The sequence below is a fragment of the Artemia franciscana genome, chromosome 11 (assembly GCF_032884065.1).
Source record: "Artemia franciscana chromosome 11, ASM3288406v1, whole genome shotgun sequence".
Classification (NCBI taxonomy): Eukaryota; Metazoa; Arthropoda; class Branchiopoda; order Anostraca; family Artemiidae; genus Artemia; species Artemia franciscana.
The window spans coordinates 46,510,409-46,530,838 of NC_088873.1; the positions used below are offsets into that span (position 1 = coordinate 46,510,409).

The 20,430-nt window shown below is 35.2% G+C and overlaps 1 protein-coding gene across 1 annotated transcript; it reads left to right on the forward strand.

Annotated features, from left to right (window-relative positions):
• Positions 1–1,878: 1,878 nt before the first annotated feature.
• Positions 1,879–17,820, forward strand: LOC136033300 (uncharacterized). Its single transcript, XM_065714071.1, has 3 exons — positions 1,879–1,984; positions 9,854–9,965; positions 17,599–17,820. Exons 1-3 carry the CDS (start codon positions 1,929–1,931, stop codon positions 17,749–17,751), a joined length of 321 nt encoding a protein of 106 aa, XP_065570143.1. The 5' UTR covers positions 1,879–1,928; the 3' UTR covers positions 17,752–17,820.
• The last annotated feature ends 2,610 nt before the right edge of the window (positions 17,821–20,430 follow it).

Sequence of the window (20,430 nt, forward strand, 5' to 3'; positions counted from 1 at the left end):
ATGAGATACATTATGGTCAGAAATTGCACTATAGTCCCTATATTAATTTTCACATGTAGGAGGACCTTTTTTGAAGCTGGAAATCGTCTTAAGGAGCACAGGAAAGGCAATTGGAGACCATAGAATCAAATGGGGAGGAAGAACGCTCCTGGACTTAGATTATGCTGATGATTTAAGCATATTAGATGAAAGTGTGAGCAAAATGAATGAATTTTTAGAGGTTTTAAGAGTTCAGGGGGCTAAAATAGGCTTGAAAATCAATGTTAAGAAGACTAAGTCACTAAGGCTAGGAATAAGTGAAGATGAACAGGTGGCAATAGGTAACGAAAAGATTGATCAGGTTAGGAGCTTCAGTTACCTTGGTAGTATTATTAGTAAAGATGGCGGGAGCAGTGAAGATATTAAAAGTAGAATAGCTGAGGTTCAGGGTATTTTTTCACAGTTAAAAAAAGTTTGGAAGAATAGAAAGGTAAGGCTAAAAACCAAGATTAGAATATTGGAAGCTACAGTGATGACAGTGGTCAAATATGGCTCAGAAACATGGGCACTCCGAAAAGCAGATGAAAATTTACTAGATGTTTTCCAAGGAAATTGCCTACGGATTGTTCTGGGTACCCGGCTGACTGACCGTATTTCAAACAGTAGGTTGTACGAAAAGTGTGGTTCAATCCCGCTTTCTGGGGCTATAATGAAAGAAAGGTTGAGATGGCTAGGCCACGTTCTACGGATGAAGGATGACAGATTACCGAAGGTTGTCCTTTTTGGCCAACCGCCTGAGGCTACACGGAAAGCAGGTCGTCCTTGTCTGGGTTCGGAGGATGTCATAAATAAAGATTTAAAGGAAATGGGAACTTCCTGGGAGGGTGTAAAGAGGGAGGCTTTAAATAGATTAGGCTGGAGGAGGAGCGTGCGTAGCTGTGTTGGTTTCAGACGGCTTGGTGCTGCAATGAGTTAGTAGTAGTAGTAGTAGTAGTAGTATATGGTACCTAGAGCCACGTCTTACGTTTAAAACTTAATATTAAGTAACTGTATTGCTTACGCATTCAGATTATTCAAACATCGCCTCCTCTGTAACTGAAACAATGCTTTATAGACATCCTCTAGAAAATGTTTGTCCATTTTCCTGTGTTTTGGTACCAAGCATAATGTCACATTTGGCCTAAAAGTCACAATGTTCTTCTTTTTATCTTCAGTGAATAAATATAGTAGCTACTGCATATCCAGTAAACTTCAAAATTCCAAACTCCAATGGAAAATCATTCTGATATAAATAATCGGCACTAAAAAAAATATATAACGAAAAGAGAAATCACCAATGCAACTGCAAAAACACATTGAAAAAGAAAAAAAAGGAGACAGAAGGGGAAAAGGAAGACTGTTTTCCCAAATTAGTGACTAATATAGATTTGCACTTGAATGAGGCCTTAACCCTACTCATCCAAACAATCATATAGGTCAAACAGCATAGCCATACATAATCAACCATAAAGAATAATCCATGGACAGGCATTCATGTCGTCAATAAGTATAAGTCGTGATTTACCAAACAATAAAAACAGTAAAGACAAATAATTCAGAGGCAGCAACCCAACACAAGGGCTCATCAGGAGAATACACTTGCCTATAGGGTTTCGGCACTTTAAATTCTCTACCCAGTCAAGTGTTGTCCCTACCACAGAATACCCATGGTATCCCCGCGTTAGGTATCACCCCCAAAATATATACCTATGAAAAAAAACACAAAAAAAACAAGCAAATGTAGAACAACCAAGTAACACCAAAACAAGCTTATCCTGTTAATATAATCCTCTGTTTAGCAGCAGTAGGTAAACTAAATGTGATATTTCGGAAGCACTCCGCTGGTTTTCGGCGTTTCTTCGGACCATGAATAATAATATTAATCACGCGTTTATTTCAAATTTTCAAACATGAGGCTTTCATTGGCTTTTTTAGGAAAAATTGCTCCTGGTAATATCTACATAGGGTAAGAGATAGTTTTGTGTATAAGGTTCCTGCTTGGGAACACCAACTAATTGCATCATCTCTTTCATGTTCTTCTTAAATACTTTATGATCATTTTTTGACAATGCACCTGTCCCCACTGATGGTTCCAGATATAGCCATAAGAATATGTTTAACAAAATGAAGAAAATGGCAAAGATCTACAGTAGGGGCTATAGAGAAGGAAAGATGCAAAGAAAACAACTCCTATTTCATAGTATGCAGAATAATTATACAGAACCCTTTTAATGTGCAAATGCTAAACTTGTAGTTTAAAACATCATTAAGCTAGGATAACAGAGAATACGTCAACTGATGCATTTTCTTAGGATTTTTCATAGTTCAATAATCATTTCTGGGGTAAAATTTATTTTGAGCCCTTAATGGGGCAAAAAGGTAAAACAGTCCATAGTTGCCAAAATTGTAAAAAAACCAGTTTTAAAAAAGTTGTTTAGTCAGAAAAATTGACATTTTTAGCTGATCCAGGAATTTTAATTGCTATTTTCTTTTGTTATAGCCTAATAGGCCTAGGAAAAGTGAGCCAAATGTGTAGATTTTTTTTTGGAAAAGCCTAAAATCCCTCAAAAATGACATCACAGAAAAAATAAAATCATTTTTAGGGGTTTCTAGCTCTTTTTAATTTTTTTTGTCGAATTTGTATGCAAATTAACATTTTACTATTAAGACTAATTAAAAATAATAATTACCATTCCTAAATCAGCTATAAATGGGAGATTTTACATACTAGTAAGTTTTCTTTTACTTTTAAACTTTTGGTAAAATTCTTGTTAATTGATTTCTTGCTATCTCAGAAAGGGGTTAGGTTAGGAAAATGAAACTTTCAGGGATGGGTCTACAGACCAAAGTTTGCCCTGGGAAGGTATTTCAAATTACCCACCTTCACTCCTTCTCCCTCTAGAGGGCCCTGAAATTTGCCTACGTGACAGATCTATACCTATTGAAATTTTGACAAAACAACATTTTACCTTAATTTTCAGTTACTAGTTGCTTTTTCTCTGCCTTTATTTCTGAAAATGCAATTGCTGTTATTTGAGTAAAATTTGAGCCATATCAATGTTTTTTTTTTCAAAATTTAGGAAATGTATTTGCATATCTTTAAAAACGTATAAAATGGAATTGAGCAAAGTTATGAAGCTGAAAAAATTTTTGTTGTACTTCAATTAAGCAGAAAATCTATTTTGCAAGGTTTTACTTTTATAACACACATATTTTTAAAGGTCATCAAAGGTCAGGGCCCTCTAGAGAGAGAAGGAGTGGAGGTAGTTGCTTCAAAATACCTTCATGGGACATACTTTAGTCTGTTGATTCATTCCTGAAAGTTTCATTTTTCCTAACCTAAACCCTTTCTGAGATAACAAGAAGTCAACTAACTAGAATTTTACCCTAGTTGCTCTTTCTCTGCCTTTAGTTCTGTAAATACCACTCCTATTATTTGAGTAGAATTTTGAGCCATATCAATGTTTTTTTCTTCAAAATTTAGGAAATGTATTTGCATATCTTTAAAACCTTATAAATTGGGATTGAGCAAAATTGTGAAGCTGAAAACAATTTTGTTGTTCTTCATTCAAGCAGAAAATCTATTTTGCAAGGTTTCACTTTTACAACACACATATTTTTAAAGGTCATCAAAAGTCAGGACCCTCTAGAGGGAGAGGGAGTAGAGGTAGGTACTTCAAAATACCTTCCCAGGACATACTTTAGCCTGTAGACCCATCCCTGAAAGTTTCATTTTCTTAACCTAACCCCTTTCCAAGATAGCAAGAAGTCACTAAACTAGAATTTTACCAAATTTTTGACAATTATGGGCTGTTTGTGTATATATATGTATTAACTGAATATTCAGATAGCTAAGAAAGACACTCACCTCTATAATTACATTTTCATCCTTTTTACTTACAGGATCCAGTGTCTAAGAGAGGAAAGTGTCTGAGAGGGAAAACTTCCCTCTGAGACACTCTCTAGATCCATGGTTAGCTTCCTGTGTGGTTCAAAGTTAAAGTCTTGTTCTAGCAATCATGTGAATATGAATGTTCTCTCCAGAATCAATCAAGTCAATTTTTGAAGCAATCCAGGGTCTCAGCTTTCACAACTGTTTTAGGGATTCCAATTGTCAGTTGCTTTGATGCTCCAAAAATGTACTCTTGCTCTGTTCTGAGTCACTTGTTTGAAAACCTTATATGGATGGCCTCTTGTAGTTGTAACTTTAGGAGGCACAACAGAGATTGTATATTTCTCTCTCATATACTTATGTTAGTGTAAATCTTGACAAAACCATACCCATAAATTGAATTGATGGCAACAAAATTGAGAATCAATTTAAGCATGGGAAATATACAAGTTATATATTACAGAAATATACAGGCTATATATTTGAGTAAGGTTAGAGAGGTAGGGTTAAAATTGAATTTATAATGGAAACAAGTGTCATATTTAGATTTGAACATATTTGGAACAATAGGAAAAGAGAATGGGTTAGTACTGCTTATAAGTGCTCAAAATTTCTAAATTGTGAGAAAAATATTCATATTTTTTTAAAAATTGCTTTATTCTATTCTTGGCAGACATTCCATACAGCATGCTAATGCAGAGATAAATGTCCCACAAGCAGCATTGGCATTGTGTAAAATACACTTAATTTCAGTCATAATTCTTATCATATTTATGTCAATTCTTTTTTTAGAACTGGCTAAAAGAAATATTCATAAAAGCAAAAATAGGAAAAAGTCAGCATGGTAATATAGAGGCAATTCTACATTTATGGGTCAGTATGTAAATCTAAAACATAAGGAATAGGATGTTATCAGCACTTTTAGGCATTTCAGTTACAAGTAAGAAAATCTGGAGCTAATTTGAAGTTCTGATTGAAATATTAAAAACATAAAATTAAAACAATTAAGTGATTCCTGGAGTAAATCTTCCTTGACTATATTCAATGACCAAACTACAACCAATTAAACTTATCTAGTTATTGTACTAATATCATTAAAAAAAAGTACTAAGTCTGATAGATTCTAGGAAGTAAAAGCACCTTAAATATCAGGGGAAAAAATTGACCTGAGCAAATGTGGCAAGCCAGGAAGTATAGAACATTTTTCAATTTTGCCATTAACTAGGCTTACATTTTTACTTGATGATAAGGTTTCAAAGGCAGTATATTTGGAAAAATTAAATATTTTGAAGTTTAATGGACAATTGTTTTCCTTATGTTAGAAACAAGTATGGATTGCTTTAAAAAAAATATCTGCTCAAAGCAGAAAGCAAATTTGATACTTAAAACAAGCAATAGTTTTAAAGAACTTAATAAATTTTTTTCAAATTATTGAAGAGGCAACTGACCCCCCTTGCCCCCCTCAATTATGCTACTGTTTTTTAGGGACCATGAAGGACAAAACATTAAATTTTCAGTAGAAATGAATGTCATATTTTGATTCAGAATGAAATTCTTATTGTAGAAGTAAGTTTGTTTCTTGGCTATCTGAATGTTTTGTTAATGCATACATTTATCCTGTTTTGAGCCCTTTTAGCCATTTAAGGGCTCAAAATTAAATTTGCCCCCATACATTCCACCCCACATCAATCTTTTTTCTCTGGCTCTTGTTTTCTTGCAGTTGATTCAATTTACAGCTACCAGGGTTGAAATAAGAGAGACATATTGGCAGATTGCATGGGAAATACATAATTTTGGCTATATATTTCCACATTTGGGGGGGGGGAGGGCATTTGTAACATATAGCAGCACTGCAGTCAAAATAGGCTAGCTACAAATAATAGGCATATTATAAAATAAGGATTGTTTTATTAACATGCTTCCTTCTCAATAGCCCCTACTATAAATCTCTAGACACAGAAAGCTATTGAACAATAAGTTTTTACTTTGTAATATTCAGAATGTTCTTTTTTATTGGATTATCTTGTTTCTTTCCACTTTTTAAAATCATTTATGGTAATATCTTGGAAAATAATGTACTCAGTTACAGATGAAGATAGATTCTAGTCGGCAGGAACAGAACTAAAATTTTTTGAGTCTGTAGTCTATTGTACTTAAGCTTTTCAAAGTCAAGACTTTCAGCATTGCTTAACAAAAGCGTGGGAAATTTGAAACGACCTGCAAAGGTACCATTTTTACACTTAACTTTATTTAAATTACAAATGGGTACAGGGGGTGTGGTGTGATTTGTAGTGGGGGCCAGATTAATGTAGTCAGAAGAGGGGACTGAGGGAGCACATTTGAATTTTTTGGGATAACTATTAGAGTCAACATCAATAGATGAATTATTAGAGTAGGAGAAGGATTTGCCTTGGGGATTTGGAGGTTGGGGGATGGGCAATGATATGGATGAAGCACAAGGAGAACAATTGGGATTTATTACAAGACAATTATTGAATGCAAAAGGTCTCAGGCCTGAGTCACGGTGACAGGGTAGGCATGAGGGATAAAACAAATGGGCTGGGGGTGGGCTTTTGTAAGGTGCTGGGAAAGGGTGGCTGGTTGGGAATAGTGATGCATGTCTGTCAAGAGATTGCTGGTTTGCGGCAGAGTAGGGAGAGTATAGGGCAGCATACTGTGAGGGGGGAAGAAATAGGACTTCTGTATGCGGGGAGGGGGAAGAGGTAACAAAGGATAAGGGAGGAGAGTTCGTGATCGGGAAGTGTTTGTCAATTTTTGAGCTGTGCCTGATGAACTTTGATGAGAGATTTTTGCTGGGGTGCAGTGCACTGAAAAAGGATGGCGGAATGGAGATGAGCTGCTCTTACATTTTTTATCCTCGGACAGGGACACTGGAACAGGGCCTGAGGGAGGAAAATTAACATCAGCTACTGGTGGTGCATGAGCAAAACTACAATATTTGTTATTACAAGCTAAAACTGGACAAAGCTTCACATCATCAAAATTGCGCTTAACGGAACCACAACTACCTGAAATAAAATTACGACATATATGTAAAAATTTGCACTGCTTACTAAATTTACAATGATTATGATTAAAATGTTAGCATATCACATTTTTTTTGGCTGAAACTTGGTTGAAAATCACTGAGCTGATTTTTTTTAATGTAATTTGCCTTAACTTTATTATTGAAAACACATTTTTGCTGGAGCTTGGTTGAAGAAAAAATATGTTCAAATACACAATTGTCTCCTAATTGGTAAGAACCTGCCAAAATTATATTAGCACATTTTAGTTTATTAGCAGAAGAGACAGTCTTAGCCAGATCTATAGTTGAAAGAGGTGCAGGAACTGGATGAACAGTATATCCTCCTCTTTCCTCGGCCATTGTCCATGCCGGACCTTTTGTAGATATAGCTATTTTTTCACTTCATTTTGCTGGAGTTTCTTTCATTTTAGGAGCTGTGAATTTTATCACTTTATGCAGGCTATTCACCTTGTTAATGTCAACAGGTTTCAGGGCATCTGTAATGTGGGTAATGAAGGTTAGTCTGTATCAAGGGTGGATTGAGGTCAAGGAAAATTTCCGGATTTATGTCACTTGTTGTGACAGGTATCCCTGGATTTAATCCTCTATGTCATTCATCATTATTCATTGGGTTTATGGACAATGCAATTTTTTTTATGGACAGAGATGAAAGTGTTATTAACCTCATTCAAAATGGAATTATATGTAGGTTGATTTGCAAGATCGCTTTTGTGAATTGACAAAAAAATTGGAGATGAAAGTTAACGCATCCGTTAACTTTTCTTGTAAAACCAAGATTTTGGTAATATCTGGTTGTAAGATGGGGGCTGTAGGGACAGTGTCCGTTTGAACTGATTTATCACTGCTACAGTCAATTGTTTGGCAAGATGCATTTGTTTTCCCTTCAGAACAGCCTCAGCGCTGGGAAGGGACAAGGGAAATTATAGGATCACACAAACTAGTACCAGCCTTGTTAGAAACGGTTGGTTCTTCAGTCAATAGAGGAAACTGGCTGAGCGGAGTGTCTGGAAAATGTTTAGGGCTGCTGAGATCACTTCAAATGCTAAGAATTTTTCTTTTCTCGACAAGGTATGGGGTGTCCGAGAAGTTCCGGATGGGGGAGAGAAAGCCCTGGAAAAGAAGTACAATTTACCTTAGACTTAGTGGAGCAATCTAGGCACATCCAGGAGTTATTCCAACTAGTGATCTCTATCCTAGCACGCTTTTGAGCCCCTGCATGGAACCAAGAACTGCAACTAACACATTTGACTGCATTCAAAGTAACCCGTAATCTGCATTCAGGACAAAATTGTTTTGATTTTGTCATTTAGTCTTGCAACACAGGTTTAAGCTTTAATTAATTGAAAGGTCTTAATATGTTTTAACAGGTCAGAGACTGATGATGTAACCCTGCCTTTTCTCTGCAGCAGAAATGAAGTTGTCTGCAGTTAAACTGTTTTTTTTTTTTTGTAAAACTGTGCTTGCTGGTGGCTTATGTAGCAGTCAATTGTATCCTTCCAGTTCCTGAAGGATTTTCTGACAAGGTTACCTAAGTGCTGATGGCTGTCCTTGCCAGTTGTTTTGGACGAAAAAAACAAAAAACAAAACAGAATTGATAAAAAGCACTGTCCTCAGATGGCAAATAGGACAACCATTTGAAAAAAACAAAAAAACAAGTCAACTGAAACTTCAAGTTTCTTTTCCTTAATATTAAAAAACTTTATGCAATTAATTTAGGTATACCTAAGCTTAATTAAATATACCTTAATTAAATATAACTACCTTAAACCTTTAATTTAATATACCTTTAAGATACACCTAATAAACTACCTAATATACCTAATAAACTATAATATATATATATATATATATATATATATATATATATATATATATATATATATATATATATATATATATATATATATATATATATATATATATATATATATATATATATATATATATATATATATATATATATAATAAACTATGTAATAAGCTATGTATAATAAATACATATAATATTATATATAATAAACTATAATATAATAAATATGTAATATACACCTAATATACCTAATAAACTACCTTTAATTAAATATACTACCTTAATGTAGCTAGGGATACCTAATTTAAGCTGTTAGGTCAAAAAGAACAATTTATGTCCTTGAACTGTAATTACACTTGCTCTGCATATTCTACCTAGCCTTAAAAAATAATGGAAGATATTGCATTCTAAAATTCAGGGTTGCCATCATCAAAGTATTATGCTGTTACTCTGTACAAAATGTTTTGTTTTATTGGAGGAGTGCTTATCATAGGCATCTGTCTCTTACACCTTTGGAAATTGTAGGCTCAAATTCTAAAATGTCAAGACCTGCCTAACTTGAAACTGCTTACAATTATGCAGAAGGTATTAAATAAGGAGTGTTAGGCTCATTCCAGGCTGATATATAAAAAAATCTTCAGGAAGCAGCTGTTGGAAATGAACAAACTAAGATTACCTAGGCTAAATGCTTAATTACATAATTCTCTTTTAGATAGATAGATAGATAGATAGATAGATATTTATTTCAACAAAAGCCACTTTGGGCCATGGCAAATATAACACCCTACTTTATATATAAACATCTAAATTTGAACACCAAATAATAATTTCCTGCTAATTATCTTGTTTACAATTAAATTTTACTTGAAGTAGTACAATAATGTTCTCCAAGATTTGGAATTTTTGCAAAATATAATCATAACTTCTTATCTTTATAATGGCATTACATATTTCATGGAAATAATTTAAATATATTTGAATGATTTTTCTTCCAATTTTTTGGGGGCTTCTCACTACAGCTCCCTTTCTACTTGGTATTTTGGGTTGATGGCTCAGCTTATATAAGACTGTTATTTCTTTTTAGGAAGCATAGAGTTTATCCTAAAGTCCATAATCACACAGTCCAGAACATCCGAAAGTTATTACAAAGAGAAGACAGAAACATGCTACTATTAAGAAATGCATATTATAGCTGGGTAAGTAAATGATTCTACAAAGCTATTACAAAGAGAAGATAAAAACATGCTACTTTTAAGAAATGCGTATTATAGCTGGGTAAATAAATGATTCTACAAAGCTATTACAAAGAGAAGACATAAACATGCTACTGTTTAGAAATGCATATTATAGCTGTGTAAGTAAATAATTTTATGCTATTACTAGAAATGCAAACCTGAAGTGGGCAAACTTTTACCTGACATTGCGTTACCAGGATTGACTCATTTTAAATGTTACCAATTAAAAAAATAGTTACAAAATATAAACTATTATTCTGAGTATTTTAACACTAATTATTCTGAAGCATGAGCAATGCAATACCCTAGATTTGTATGGCTATTGCACTGAAATGTTTGCCCAGCCCCTTTTTAGCTGGACATAAAATTTAAATTAAGTTGCACCATCTCACCTCCAGCATACAGGTGAAGGGGAGAGGAAGAAGTCCCTACAAGCACAGCTACGGAACCAACATATTACACTCCTAGCTCTGATGGGCACAAATGAAAAAGGTTCAGTGCTGCAAATTTTCGAAGTTCTGACTCCACGACCGACTGGCTCCTAAGTTTTAAAATGCACAGCCCTAAGCCTTTCTGTTGATTATAAATAGCTACTCTATTCAGATATGTAATATTTCCTTTTTACCTAGTAATGGTTGTCAAAAGAAACTTATGAATTTCTTATGAAATCCAAAAAAGTTAATATTTATATCTCTGGGACCATCATTAAAATCAAGTTCCATTTCTGTGCTTGTTTTTTTTTCCTCAAAAAGAAAAGCTCAAATAGGTTATTAGTGAGGATTGCCAATTTTATAATGTTTGATTTTTTTTTGTATTTTTACATTTGTTTAATGTTTTTGTAATTTCGTTTATATTTTTTACATACTCCTCGATTTTGAGGGAAAAAAAGAGTAAAATTAGAAAAATGATTTACTGACCAAAAAAACATATAGTCATGACGTAAAGCCATCTATTTTGCTATTTCAGACAAATTCTCTGATTAGCTTTGATCAGGAAATAATTCCTTAGCCTGGCAGTAGCAATAGCTGTTTTTCTGCTGTATTTATTAAAAAAAAAGTTTTTAACAGTTCTATTGATCTGTGAAATGAAAACTGTTAAATGACAAATGTGTTCTTTCAACTAACATTGCTCTCACCAACCAGCAACATTCTCACAATTCTGACCAACAATATTCTCTGTGTAAGTCTTGTCTCACGAAGTTGTTGATTATCAGTCTGTCCTGATAGAACACTGTTAAAAAGCAAATCCATTTTCATGAACAGCAACCGGTATACATTTCATTAAGAGGAAATTTATCGAAATTATTCTTTATCCTGATAATTACTTTTTTTTAAGGAATAAAGTTAACCAAAAAAGATTAGCAACAATTTGAATTCGATGGATTTGGGAAAAATAGGCCATGACGGGGGAGCCTAATTGCCCTCTGATCACTTTGACTCTTAAAAAGGGCACCAGAATATTTGATTTTCAATCCAATGAACCCCCTCCAAAATTTCTACGACTATGCTTTCCATAGAAGCCATATATGCCCCTTGGCATAACTTACAACCCTTGCTCTGAGGGTTGGGGGTGTCATCATCAAAGACATACTTACTGGTCCTCTTAACCACGTTGAACAAAAGGGATATCTCACAATTTTGATTGACCTATCTGGGAAAATGATGGCCATGAGGGGGGGGGGGTAATAGTTGCCCTTCAATGACTTTTGACTATTAAAAAGGGCGCTAGAGCTTTCAATTTCCAATCGAATGAGCCTCTTTTGAAGTTTTTACGACAACTCCTTCTAGATGAAGTGTTCCAGTCTAAAACAAACAAACAAGAAAATAAACAAATGATACATTGTGCCCACATTGTTCTTTACTTAGGCGGCGCTGCGCTGCCTATGATTCACTGGTAAACCTTGCTTTTGAAACTATTCATTTCAAAAAGCTGAAATTTCAAAAAAGCTGAACATTTCAAAAAGCACATGCGATATGGTTGTCTAGAATATATCACCGTACTTTTTGGTTGTTTAGTATCACGCTATTGTTTTCACAATACACATTTATTCTGTCAAGTATTTGCTTTGGAGGTAGTTCAATACAGACTGATAATTTCCAATGACAAAGAAATTACTGGAATCAACATACTTGATGTACATATGGGAGAATCCTATCAAGAAGGTTATTCATACAGATTAAAAAAGATTGGGTCAATTGCCGATCCTTGAAGAACACCTTTGTGTAGTGCAGATGATAAAAAAAGGAAAACATTCAAATGATGCATTCTGGGACCTTCCAAGCAGGTAAGAATTGAACCAATCGTCAGAAATCCATACAAAAATACAGACGAAAGCTCATTAAGAAGAACCCTGTGATCAACCATGTCAAAAGCCTTAAATAAACCTGAAAAGATACCTAGGACCTGCAGTCCTTTGCCTAGACTAAGTGCACAAACCCAATTGATAAATGAGAGCTTGCAAGTTAAGAGAGAAAGCTGAAAACCAGACTGCTGACATGATGGAAGGGACCTGCCAAAAGCAGACTTAACACTAAATACAAAAAAGTTAGGGTTTCAATAAACAGATTTTTTACACCAAAGGAAGAAGAGAAATCGTTATGTAATTTGAGACCAATGAAGTTTTTTTGTGTGTGTGTGTTGGGATGACTTTGGTTACGTTAAAAATTTCAAGAAAAATACCTGAGGTAAGAAATAAATCGATCATATGCACTATGGGCTCTGAAACCAAAGGGAATTATTTTTCTTTTAAACGGACTGCATTTGAATTGTGGGGATCTGCACACGAACCATCAGGCAGATTAGACTCTATATTAGCAACTTCATTTAAGTCACAAGGGAGAAGAAATAAGGACAGCTTTGTTAGGGGGACCCCATTTAACACTGTACCGCATGAGACAGCTGCAGAAGGTAGGGTTGTGAAATACTTCTTAAAAGAATTTGCTGTGCACTCTCTTTCTATGCAGCTGCTGTCAGGATTCCCATAATATGGGAGGGGTGGGGGGTGTGAAGACGACTTGTGTCTCCTGTGACAGAGTGCTTCATTAACAACGGTCTATACTTTATGTAAATTTTCTCTATAATCCTGGATTTTTCGCGCGAAATACTGTTTCTTCGCAGACCTCAATGAACTAATCAAATCATTTTGATATTGCTGATGTCTAACCGAGTCATCCCTATCTGGCTCTGACAGGCCAATGTGAATAGACGCAACTAGGAAACAAATTTCCTGGTTCTATCGTTAGTGCTAAGCAATGATGACCAATCTTTGTAAATGATCAATCACTGACGTAAATGGTCAGAGAGGTTTAAAAAGAAAATAGGCCCGAAGAAAACTTAAGGTTAAAAGTGTGAGAGAGAAAAATATTATAGTTTAGAGTGGCAGACCCCTTCGTTGGATTTATTCTAGTAAGAAAAAATACAGTTGGACGAAGGCCAGAGGAAGAAATAACATAGAAAAAAGAACCATTCACAACATCAGATTCACTTTTAAGAAGGTTGAAGTTAAAATCGCCAAGGGGAAAGGTCGTTTTTTAGTAAAATCACCTATGCTTTTCAGTAGGTCAACACATTACAAACAAGAGCTAGGAGCTCATATGGCACTTGTAACTAGGCCAGAAGAGCCAAGAGCTCATTTGGTATGAGCTCTAGCAAAATTCTAAGAATCAACAGTTTGATTTAAATGAAATTCAGAGGCTTAATGCCGGTTGGGACTTAAAACAAGAGCTCTGAGTCACGAGGTCCTTCTAAATATCAAAACTTATTAAGATCCGGTCACCCACTCGTAAGTTATAAATACCTCATTTTTTTCTAATTTTTCCTCCCTTCAGCCCCCCAGATGGTAGAATCGGGGAAAACGACTTTATCAAGTCAATTTGTGCAGCTCCCTGACACGCCTACCAATTTTCATCGTCCTAGCGCGTCCAGAAGCACTAAACTCGTCAAAGCACTGAACCCCACCCCCTGACTCCCCCAAACAGAGCGGATCCAGTATGGTTACGTCAATCCCGTATCTACGACATTTGCTTATTCTAATCACCAAGTTTCATCCTGATTTCTCTACTTTAAGCGTTTTCCAAGATCTTCGGTTTCCCCGTCCAACTCCCCCCAATGTCAACAGATCTGACAGGGATTTGAAATAAGAGCTCTGAGACATCAGTTCCTTCTAAATACCAAATTTCATTAAGACCTGATCACCCGTTCTTAAGTGAAAAATACCTCAATTTTTCTAATCTTACCAAATTAACACCCCCAAGCTCCCTCAAAGAGAACGGATCCGTCCCAATTATGTCAATCACGTATTTATAACTTGTGCTTATTCTTCTCATCAAGTATCATCCCGATCTCTCCTCTCTAAGCTTTTTCCAAGATTTCCGGTTTCCAAGATTTCTGTCCCCCCCCTCCAACCCCCTATGTCTCCGGATCCGACTCGAATTAAAAATGGAGCATCTGAGACCTAAGATCCTTCTATACATCTAGTTTCATTAAGATCCGATCGCACATTCGTAAGGCAAAGATACCTCAATTTTCACATAATCCAAGAATTCCGGTTTCCCCCTCCAACTCCCCCTAATGTCACCGGATCTGGTCGGGATTCAAAATGAGAGCTCTAAAGCTCAAGATCCTTCCAAATATCAAGTTTCATTAAGATCTGATCACCCGTTCGTAAGTTACAAATACTTCGTTTTTTGTAATTTTTCCAAATTACTCCCCCCCCCCAACTCAACAAAAAGAGAGCGGATCCCGGTTATGTCAGTCACGTATCTTGGACTTGTTTTTATTCTTCCTACCAAGTTTCATCCTGTTCTCTCCGCTTTAAGTGTTTTCCAAGATTTCCGGCCCCTTCAACCTCCCCCCCCCCAATGACGTTGGATCCGTTCAGAATTTAAAATAAGATGTCTAAGTTACGAGGTTCATCTATAGATGACATTTCATTAAGATCCGATCACTCCATCGTAAGTTAAAAATACCTCATTTTTTCTAATTTCTCAGAAATAACCCTCTCCTCCTCCCCAACTCCCCCAGATAGAGCGGACCCGTTCCAGCTATGTCAATCACGTATCTAGGACTTCTGCTTATTTTTCCCGCCAATTTTCATCCCGATTCCTTCACTCTAAGCGTTTTCCAAGATTTTAGGTCCCCCCCGCAAACTCCCCCAATCTCACCGGATCCGGTCGGGATTTGAAATGAGAGCTCTGAGATACGATATCTTTCTAAATATCAAATTTCATTAAGATCTGATCACTCCTTCGTAAGTCGAAAATTTCTCATTTTTTCTAATTTTTCCGATTTAACCATCCCCCCACTCTCCCCAGATGGTCGAATTAGGGAAACGACAATTTCTAATTTAATGTGGTCTGGGTTTTTGATACGCCTGCCACATCGTCCTAGCTTACCTGGAAGTGCCTAAATTAGCAAAACCGGGACCGACAGACCAACAGACCGACCGACAGAATTTGCGATTGCTATATGTCACTTGGTAGATACCAAGTGCCATAAAAACCAATGGAAATGGGGGTGGTTCGTAAAAAAAAAACTAGGTCACACTTTGAACAACTATCATCGGAGTCTATTATCAGCGGACGCGCACTTCTATAATTTGCAACAAGATTGTAGATTTGTTCAAGGTCAAATCTTCTTGTAACTGCTGGTGTACCAGCGTAAAGTGAAATAGCACCGAAGTATTTAATTACCTTCCTTGGTAGATGGTACGATTTATATCCTTCCAGTTCTTGCACTGACGGTAATTCATTTTCTGAGATTCACATTTCAGTTGGAACAGGGAAGTCAAATGGGTAATTATTATCAGTCCATAGTTAAGACATCAAGGACTCTAATTTTGTCTTTAATTCCTCGTACATTTATGAAGAAAGCATTAAAAACATTGTAAGTGGCTAGAGATAGCAAAACAGTTCTGTAAAAGTGAGTAGACGTGAACTAATTACAACACGAAATGGCTGTTGACTCTAAGGCTCATTAGGCTCATCATTAGGATCATTATTAATGATCATTAGGCTCAGTGCTAATACAGTTACGTTTACTACCAGCATGATTGGAAACAACAGGGTTACTAAGAACAACTTTTCTAGAAAAGAAAAACCTGTATTTTCTATCACTAAATATAATTTTTAATGGTAAAATTGGTAGATTTAATAACTAAAGTCACCATATTCGTAATTAGGTACAGAAACATAGAGTGTCAACATTACTGGTGACCTTAACTCCTTTTTTTATTAATAGTTGGTAGATTGTATTGGATATCACCATTTTGTAACCACACATTCCTTGATCCCAACTTTGATGTAGCACTCTATAAATTGTGTATATATTTGCAATCACTATGAAAATTAGATTCCATCAGTAATATCAAAAATTCCATGTTTTGGAGTTTCAATTACCACTAATACTTCAGTTACCAGTTTAGTTACAAACTCTATGTTACCAGAAACTTTGTGAACATCAATAAAATTGCATCTTAATCTTAAACTCATTTAAGGTTCTTAAAACTTTGAATTGCAGTCTCTGTGGAGAAGAACCAATTTTTTTCTTCTCTTGCTGCTTTCATACTCTTAGCTTACTAATGGCAAATGGATCTACACGTTTGTTGGATGTGGGGGGGGGGGTAGATCCTGTAAATCAGCACTTTCAGGCTTGTCTAGACGTCCCATTTATATACATTTCAATAGAAAATATTGTGTCAATTTTCCCCCGGGAGTGGTCGTATCATCTTTAGTATATATGACGCATACAAAATTACATAAGATAACAAATTATTCTGAACAGCTAAAGAAAAAGCCATGCAACAAGAAACAGTAAAAATAACATTGCAAACGAAAACGTTGCACAAAAAAAATAAAACACAATAATAGAAGCCATATTTGATAATATATGAGAAAAATAATCAGGGAGTTTTTTTTCTGAAGGGGGCCATACGTTATTCTCGAACTGAAAAATAGTGCATTGTCTACTACCGGAAAATAGTAAACTTAATTCATGCCTATTAGTTTGTAAAGGGTAAGCTTTGGCCAAGCCAAAGTGCTTGTTCTCTGCCACAATTGAAATAAACAGTTCGTTCTCAGTCGAAAATAAAATAAATAACGAATAGAAATACTTGTAGAAAACTGATAGCTGGTAAGTTACATTGGTACTCCGTTTCCATGGAAACTATTTATAGTGTATCATATTACAAGTTTTAAGTAGTTTTAGTGGGCTCTTTCAACTCGTGGTTGCTATATTAACTAGAATTTATAAATGCATATTAGTTAAAGGGGGACTGGATCATTCGTTGATTAAGATAAGTTTTATTTAGTCTTTTTGGCTCTAATTTATAAATGCATTGTCCCTTCGACTGATGCTCTCTAGGTTCCATTTATGATTTTATTTATTTGGACCCATCTGGGATTCTCAATACTCAAGTTTTCTTTAATTGTTATTTGGCCCTTTGCATAAATTTATTCACCCTTTCAACTGACAATTACTACATTGCAATCCTGGCTTAGTATTCTGTGGTACTGGCTGGAATTCCCAGTAATATAAATAAGACTTTTGTGGAGTTTTTGGCTGGTAATTTGTACTAATTCATTTTTAATTATTTTAGGATAAAAGTGAAGAATGCGAAAACCAATGGGGGGAAATGGAAGCTTCTCGACCTGTAGATGAATTAAAAGAGATCAAAAGGAGATACATGAAACCAAGTGTGACAATGTCAGATTTGCTAGATAAAATGAGATGCACTGATAGATGGGACTAGAACAATGCTGTAATAGGTCTTCTTAGATTTTGTTTATATTCGTTCAATATAATTTTTACTCCATAAAAAGTGTTTTTCTCACTTTAAAGCCTAAATTAGAACGGTCGGAAAATTTGCCCTTTTGTAGGTCATTCATTACAGTCATAAATATATCATGACAGAATAGGCTCAATTTGAATTGACAATGGAAGTCAGGAAATATTAGAATTTCATCTCAAATTATCATTGCAGGATATGAAAATTTTTCAAAATCAACAGAAAGCTAGTAATCGTTTTTTTAAGTTAGATTTTTAAAAACCTAACTTTAGTAACAGTTAGCAAGTGGATAACAGTATACCCAGTTGCTATTTAAAGTTTATCAATGAAATCATAATATACTAACAAGTTTACTGTGAGGGTATTTTAAATGCGCAAGGGATTATATGGAGCACGTAAGGTTTAAATACAGCGTAATTAACGTAAGAAAGTAAAAGAAACATGAGACATCGTGTAACGTTTAAAGACACCAAAGTGCAAACACTCGTAGTACGAACATGCATGTGAATTTCATCCAGGGGTGCACTATATTTGAATGGAACTGGTAAATTAAAAAGACAAAGAAAATGCAAATGTTGCAAAAAAAAATGAAAGTATGGGTATTGCGGAAGTGGTTGGTGGTTATTCTGCTTTAGGTCTATAATACACAAAGCTTAAGATTCCCATGGTGCATTTGATGGTTGAAGGCTGAAAAGCTACGAAAAGTCTCGGTTTTCGGATTTTTTTTTGTGTAACTGTGCCAATGTTTTACAGGTAGAAAGCCAAATGAGCAACCTTTTATGAATAAACGTTTTATTTGCTACGCAACAATACAACTAACAAAACATTTTAAAGGCTACTATATGATTAAGATATGTAGAGCTAGATGGGCAAGTATCCACGAATGGATATTTTCATTCTTTACCGTAGCAACAAAATTTGTGGTGGAAATTTCACTATCCTCAAATTTTTTTAGACTTCTCCGGTTTGTTCTAATGAAAATTGAATTCACGGAAATCTCCTGGGAAATTGACTTTCATAAATGCACGGGTATTAATAGGATCTAGAAATTGTTAATTTTTTAGGAGTCTTGGGACTTCTGTTCAATCTTCTTATGTAAAAACTAGGTATATAAACAATACCTAGTTGGTGGGGCGCTTCGCGCCCCCCAAGCCCCCCCGCGCGCGTAAATCGTTACGCGCCATATTAGTTACGCGCCATTGTAGTTGTGTCCCTGTGTCCCACCTGTGAATAGATATATATATATATATATATATATATATATATATATATATATATATATATATATATATATATATGTATATATATATATATATATATATATATATATATATATATATGTTTTTAACTACGTAAAACATGCGAATATACAACATTCTTCGCTGTCCCATTGTCTGTGCATATAAATAGATTGTCAGGTTTACTGACTTTTGAACATGCAACATATAATTGTCCATGGGAAAAACAATCCGTATTCAGATCTATGCCTCATTATTCTAATGATGTGTCCCTGTGTCCCGGTCGTCATTTATATTCCCTGTGTCCCGGTGTCCCCGTTTGTAATTTCTCTTTGAGTGTCCCGGTCGTCATTTATATTCCCTGTGTCCCGGTCTGTAATTTCTATTCGAACAATCCCTGTGTCTCGGTCGTCATTTATATATCCCGCCTGTGCCCCCGGCATCCCCGTTGTAGTTGTGTCCCTGTGTCCCGGTCGTCATTTATATTCCCTGTGTCCCGGTCGTGATTTGTGTCCGGGTGTCCCAGTCTGTAATTACTCTTTGAGGTTCCCGGTCGTCATTTATATTCCCTGTGTCCCTGTATGTAATTTCATCAGTTGACAAACATGACGTCAGTCGACAAACAACTTCATGACGCATACAGCTCAATCCTTATAATGACGTCAGTCGACACACAAACATGACGTCACTCGACACACACACACACAGAGACAACTTATTTTTATATATATAGATATGTATGTGATAACACTGTTGTGGGTTTGATCGATAACACCAAGTCATTGTAGGAATTTTTTGCTTGTAGAGCTGAACGGGTAAAAAAAGATTTAGTGACTAAGTTTTTCATTTGCCATACAATAACACGTTGAACTGAATAAGAACAGTTTAAAGGGTCATTGTTGGCATTTTGGGTCTGGTTGTACAGCTAAAAGATTTAAAGCCGACTAATGGTGAGCCGAATTGAAAAATGACAGAGCGGAACAGGGATTTTTCTTGAAGAATATATAGCGTTGCAGTTTTTACTTGGAGTAACTCTTAAAAGGTCGAGAGCAAACATAAATCATCATCATCATTGAATTATTGGAAGAAATGGAGCGAGTCGATTGATTTAATTCTGACTTTTAAATCGGAGTAAATTCATAAATAGTAGTTATTGATTTTTGAAGTACAATGTTAATAGGTTTTGAAGGTTGATTAATAGTAACGAAAAAAAAGGTGAAAATATAACTTTTAAGATATACAGCTTAAACGAAAACTTGCTGAACCTTTAAAAAATTTTAAAATTTAACGGTGAAAATACAAGGGCTAGAAAAAATAAAAGATTATGCAAAGATCTGTGATATCCCTCCCTCTGTTGCCATTAGAAACTGAAAGTTCTATTAGTCACATTTTAGACTCTAAAGTA

Bases quoted from the DNA above. Each gene is read 5' to 3' on its own strand.
- LOC136033300 (XM_065714071.1), top strand. From the start codon at position 1,929: ATGAGGCTTTCATTGGCTTTTTTAGGAAAAATTGCTCCTGGTAATATC. The intron at 1,985-9,853 runs GTAAGAGATAGT...ATTTCTTTTTAG, and splicing joins CCTGGTAATATCTACATAGG to GAAGCATAGAGTTTATCCTA. The intron at 9,966-17,598 runs GTAAGTAAATGA...TAATTATTTTAG, and splicing joins GAAATGCATATTATAGCTGG to GATAAAAGTGAAGAATGCGA.